This window comes from Chroicocephalus ridibundus, chromosome 24 (assembly GCF_963924245.1).
Source record: "Chroicocephalus ridibundus chromosome 24, bChrRid1.1, whole genome shotgun sequence".
In the NCBI taxonomy this organism is placed as follows: domain Eukaryota; kingdom Metazoa; phylum Chordata; class Aves; order Charadriiformes; family Laridae; genus Chroicocephalus; species Chroicocephalus ridibundus.
In genome coordinates, this window is record NC_086307.1 from 2,705,279 (window position 1) to 2,711,393 (window position 6,115).

General features: G+C 53.0%; 1 protein-coding gene across 1 annotated transcript; it reads left to right on the forward strand.

Moving 5' to 3' along the window:
- The first annotated feature begins 3,816 nt into the window (after positions 1-3,816).
- Positions 3,817-6,115, forward strand: LOC134526900 (twist-related protein 2-like). The gene is made up of 2 exons (XM_063359216.1): positions 3,817-3,936; positions 5,552-6,115. Exon 2 carries the CDS (start codon positions 5,630-5,632, stop codon positions 6,113-6,115), a length of 486 nt encoding a protein of 161 aa, XP_063215286.1. The 5' UTR covers positions 3,817-3,936; positions 5,552-5,629.

A 6,115-nucleotide genomic window follows, 5' to 3' on the forward strand; every position in this document is an offset into this window, starting at 1 on the left:
CACAGCCCCCTGAGACCTTCTCCCATCACAGCCCCCTGAGACCTCCTCCCATCACAGCCCCCTGAGACCTCCTTCCATCACAGCCCCCTGAGACCTCCTCCCATCACAGCCCCCTGAGACCTCCTCCCATCACAGCCCCCTGAGACCTCCTTCCACCACAGCCCCCTGAGACCTCCTCCCCTCACAGCCCCGAGACCTCCTTCCACCACAGCCCCCTGAGACCTCCTCCCCTCACAGCCCCGAGACCTCCTTCCACCACAGCCCCCTGAGACCTCCTCCCATCACAGCCCCCTGAGACCTCCTTCCACCACAGCCCCCTGAGACCTCCTCCCCTCACAGCCCCGAGACCTCCTTCCATCACAGCCCCCTGAGACCTTCTCCCCTCACAGCCCCCTGAGACCTTCTCCCCTCACAGCCCCCTGAGACCTCCTCCCATCACAGCCAACCCAGCTCAACAACGTCAGAACAGATCTCTGTACTCTACATCCAACTGAGAAAAGCCATAAGATGCCATATGTATCACTGGTGAATAAGAAGCAAATTGCTGGAATACATTTCTTTGCTGTTTGTGATATTAAGTGGTTCCTCTGCTCTCCCATGGGGTCTCCTGAGTGGGACAGAGCTGGACGCGGAGCCATGGCAATGCCACACTGTCCTTCAGACCGTGCAGAGAGCAACCACCTCTTGCTCTGGTGGACCATCCCTGAAGACTTATGGCGGAGGGAGACCAGGACGTCCCAGGACAACAGTCTGACGTTTGTGTGAGCTGGCGAGTTGGACCGAAAGGAGGTGAGGAAGATTTTGTGCCAATGCTCAGCTCTCCTGGGACTGAGAGGGAAGCCTGGTGCCCCATGGGGACAGCACGGGGTGGGGCTGGGATCACCAGGGGTTTTGGAGACCTGCTTGTGGGGAAGGGACTAAAAGGCCTTGGCTTGTTTTGCAGCGGGAGTGGGGGGTCAGAGAGACCCAGGCCTGAAGGCTGGTGAAGGTGGCGCGAGGCTGAGACCGAAATAGGCTCAGGCTGACCAAGATGGGCTTTCAGCCCACCAAAGGATGCGGTTTGGAGGGGATGCCTCAGCCCCTTTCTAAAAAAAAAAACCTTGGCTCCCGCCTCGGTCACATGGAAGAGCTCCCATTTGAGGTCCCACAGCCTCTCTGAAGTTCCTGGTGCGCCTCAGCCCTGGTTTTCCAGGCGATGGGCTCCCTGTTCCCTTCTTCCCTGCCCTGCTAGTGTCCTTGCTTCCTGTTTTTCACCTTTCCTTTCTTTCCAAAGCGCTAAGTGGCCCTGCAGGAGCCCTTTTAGCATCTTCCAGGCTCAGATCTGCCGAGGACACCCCAGCGCCGGGGACATTTCCTACCTAAACCAAAAAAAAAAAAAAGGCTGCTCAGGAAAGGTGGATGTGAGCGGGGAGATGGTGGAGGAGGACCAGGAGGGGAGAAGGGCAGAGGGGCTGGGACATGGTGGGAATTCAAATCTCCCATCTGGTGGCTTTTCACTGAATCAGAGCTAGGCTTTTTTTTTTTTTTTTTTTTTCTCCCCCTCCGCACATTTAAGGTCTGAAATTTTCACTGATCTGTCAAAACGAGCGTTATAAAACCCCCAGCTAGCTGGAAAAGCAAAGTTATTGAAACCAGTTTGGTGAGTCGTGACCTTTCCGTGAAAAGTTCATATTAATATTCCTCCAAAAAAATACTCACTGAAAGAACAAATTGAAATGTTCAAGGGGAAAAAAAAAAACAAACAATACCCTTGCCACAAAACATCCAAATCTGGGTCAAAAACCCCCTCACGAGGAGTTCGGGGTGCTTAGCTGAGCCTTCCTCCAGATCAAAGCTCATTGTATTTCTCCTTTTTGCTCAAGGATATCAGCCACAATACCAAAACTTCACTTCCTTCGGCCAAAACCGTTCGCCAGCGAAATTAAATTAAGCTCTTCTTTTTTTTTTTTTTTAAAAAAAAAAAAAAAAGGAAAACAATAATAATAAAAAAAAAATAATAAAAAAATAAACCCCAGGCACAAGCCCGCGCCTCAGCTGGTCTTCATTGGCAGCTCCCCAGCCCTCGGCAGAGCCGAGCCAGCTCCTCCAAGCGCGGGATCAGAGGATCCTGGATCCTGCCGAAATCCTGCCCTCCCTGGGGTATTTTTTCCTCGCCCTTTGTTTTCTCTCGCTTTCCCAGGCCCCTGTGATCTATTGTCTTTCCGCATTATGAACATCTGATATTAGTCGCTGTCTTGACAACGCTCACGTGTGAGTAACGCGTTGAGCTGGTGCCCCGCCGGCACCGCGGGCTTCCGTGAGGAGGAAGGAGCAAAGTCACCGGCTCCATCCCGGCAGATCCGAGTATCAACCTCTTTCTGAGCATCTTTTACTTCTTAAAGCCATATTGGGTGTTTTTCACCTGCTGGCTCTCCGCTGGCTCCCATCCGTGGTTACCGCCATCCCTGACACGAGCGCAGGGAGGATGGGGCTGAGCCAAAGCCCTCTCAGATCTGACATCAGAGAATCATAAAACCGTTTCGGTTGGAAGAGACCTTTGAGATCATCGAGTCCAACCATCAACCCAACGCTGCCCAAACCACCACTGACCCACGTCCCTCAGCGCCACGTCTGCCCGGCTTTTAAACACCTCCAGGGATGGTGACTCCACCACTGCCCTGGGCAGCCTCTTCCAGTGCTTGACAACCCTTTTGGTGAAGAAGTTTTTCCTAATACTCATCCTAAACCTCTTCTGGAATGACTTGAGGCCATTTCCTCTTCTCCTATCCCTTGTTATTAGAAGAACAGACCAACCTTCCCCTCACTACACCCTCCGTCCTCCAGCATCACTCAGGTCTCCGTGGGACAGGGGCCAAGGTGGCTCTTTGAAATTGCCCTTTCACCTGGGCCCCCACCCAGCATGAAGGAGGTTTGAGAGAAACCCGTGGAAGGATGCGAAAACACGTATTTCCTTAAAATAGAGAAAAGCCCCTGCAGGGCACCTGCACCCCGAGTGAAAAGGCAGCATCCAGGCGGGTGTAACTGGGGAGACAACGGGGTTGGAAAGGGTTTTGCTGTGAGCACTGATGGACACCGGTCCACCACCGGACACACACTGATGGACACCGGGACGCGTGTCTGGTCAGCAAGTCTACAGATGCTTGGCAGGTCTATGGAGCACCTTTTCGAGAAATACCTTGTAGCTGAGCTCGAATTGAGGTTTTTCTACTAGAAATGGGTGTATCTTGCTTGAGCAAAGTTGGCCAAGCCACTTGCGCTTATTCAGCACCACCTCAAAGAGCGAAGAGGACATCCTCCTCCTCCTCCTTTTTGGGACATAGGGGACAGGTCAGAGGTCCTTGAACTGAGAGAGGTTCAGGAGAAGATTGGAGCCTAGGTTAGTCAGGATGAAGATAATACTGACAAGATGAGAATATTAATTTGTTATATGCAGCAAGACAAAACAAAAGAATAAGTCGTTGCCTTCTGAAGGAGTTTCTCCCGCAGCCTCCTGGTCCTGCTCAGCCTGAGTTGTCCCATCCCCGTCGCTGCCGGTCTGGGGGTAGGTGGGGATCCCACTGCAGCACGGTGCAGGCTCGTCGGTGCCGGAGAACTTGGTAGTACATCCTGTATTTTGTTAGTAAAAGGTATTACAACAAGTACGGAAACTTGTTAGGTGTTATAAAAAGGAGCTAATTTAAAAATATCTATAAAGAGATAGGCGTACGTCAGCTCAACAATTTATGTTTTATTGATATGATTTTAATTATTTTGATGAATTACTGACACTGCTTTAAACTACTTCGTCCCCGTAATACCCCTTTGTGCTCTCATTATAGGACAGAATAACAAAGCAAGATTGTAGGAAGCGCTACGGAGCTCTCTGCCGGGGATGGATCCCAATATCCCCAGGGAGCATCGTGCCAGGACTTCAGTGTCCTTCCAGAGAGACTCCAGGTGAGAGCTCCCGATGACCAAGAGCAGGAAGCAACGCCAGGAGAATGTGATGAGCAGCCTGGGCTAGTGGGAGGTGTCCCTGCCCGTGACAGGGGGTTGGAACTAGATGATCTTTAAGGTCCCTTCCAACCCAAACCATTTTATGGTTCTGTGGTTCCGTGAGCAGAGACAGCTTGGATGAGGTCAAGACACACTGAAGACGACACACCTTGGAGAGGCAGAGGGCACAGACAGCAGATGGGAAGGTTCTGGGGGTTCCCAAAGGTGTAGGAGTTCTTTGGGAACAGGCAGCTGGACGTGGGATGGTGGTGGGCCACCAGTGGACTCCAGTTTCATGTGCTGATTCTACTGGTGTGCTAACAGAGGGCTGAAAACTATCCAATATAAGGCAGAACCTGTGCAGAATATTTTATGGCTTGGTAGTGTGGATCTGGACTTCCAACCTTGGCTCAAAGAGGGTGCCACTCTCCAGCATTTCTGCAGGAAGGAGAAAGTGGATTTATTTATAGACAAGCTCAGGAGTGGTATAAAGAAGTGATATGGCTTACAGCGCTTGATTTCCTGGGGAAACCAGGGGCTGAACTGGTCTGTGGATCTAGCCAGGAGCAGGGTCTGGACCTGTTACACCCTCCCTGTCTGCAATAGCCGCCATATTTATTTGAGAGGAATATGACAGTGGATGAGCATTGGCTTCCTTCCATCTGTATAATAAGGGCTGCCAGAAATGCAGACAGAGGAAGAGAGATGGATGGAGGGATGGATGGATGGATGGATGGATGGATGGATGGATGGATGGATGGATGGATGGATGGGTGGATGGATGGATGGATGGATGGATGGATGGATGGATGGGTGGATGGATGGATGGATGGATGGATGGATGGATGGATGGATGGATGGATGGATGGGTGGATGGATGGGTGGATGGGTGGATGGGTGGATGGGTGGGTGGATGGATGGATGGGTGGATGGATGGATGCAAACTCAAGTTCATTTTGAATTATGCCATTTCTGAAGAGCAGTATGGACACCTATCACTGTTGCTTCTTCCTTTGGATTCAGGAAATATCATGTATTGCTCATTGAAACATCCATTGCTCCACATTTCCACTTGAATCTCTCACAGATAAAAGTCTCCTATTCCAAACTGGACAAGTGATAATTTCTGGCTGGCTTTTGTAGGGTCAACCGGGCTTAAAAAGATCTTAAAAAAAGACGAAAAATCAAAAAAGATTGCCCTGAACGCCATGGCCGGTGCTCACATTAGCATAGGCAATGTCCCTTGACATCCGGGCAGCAGGCAGGAGCATCTGTGCCGGAGGGCTTGGGGGTGCCGGTGGAGGAGGGAGGGAGGAAATCTGGAACCCATAAGCTCCACTGATGTTTGCGTTACCTTGCACGGCTGCATTGGTCTGTGCCTGGTCCGCCCACGGTTCTCCTCGCCCTATCAGCAAGAGCCATTCCCCAAAGTTATCCGAACGCCCTCCTCTCCGTAGCCCAAAGGAAAAACCAACCGAGCTCCTTGGAGGGCTCCGCAAGGCTTGGGAGGTTTGGGGAGGCTGAAGGGTGGATGCTCCAGGCTGCACCTCTTGAGCGGGCGCTGGCTCCTCTCCAGGCCGCCTCGCCCATGTGCTGCGGCCGCCCCGTCTCCTGAGACCCCTCCAGAGCCCTTCGCCTGCGAGGTGCCGAGAAGATGAAAGAGGAAAGCATGTGCCCGGACTCCCCTGAAGGCAGCCTGGTCACCAGCGAGGAGGAAGGCGAGCGGCTGCACAAGAAATGCGTCCGCAAGCGCGGCCAGGGGGGCAAAGCGGCGGAGGACTGCGGGGCCCCCTCGCCGCAGGGCAAGCGGAGCAAGCGCAGCCCCGTCCCGCAGTCCTTCGAGGACGTGCACACGCAGCGCGTGATCGCCAACGTGCGGGAGCGCCAGCGCACCCAGTCGCTCAACGACGCCTTCGCGGAGCTGCGGAAGATCATCCCCACGCTGCCCTCCGACAAGCTGAGCAAGATCCAAACCCTCAAGCTGGCCGCCCGCTACATAGACTTCTTGTACCAGGTCCTGCAGAGCGATGAGCTGGACCACAAGATCACCAGCTGCAACTACCTGGCCCACGAGAGGCTCAGCTACGCCTTCTCCGTCTGGAGGATGGAAGGGGCTTGGTCCATGTCCGCGTCCCACTGA

Coding starts and splice junctions, on each gene's coding strand:
- LOC134526900 (XM_063359216.1), top strand. CDS start 5,630: ATGAAAGAGGAAAGCATGTGCCCGGACTCCCCTGAAGGCAGCCTGGTC.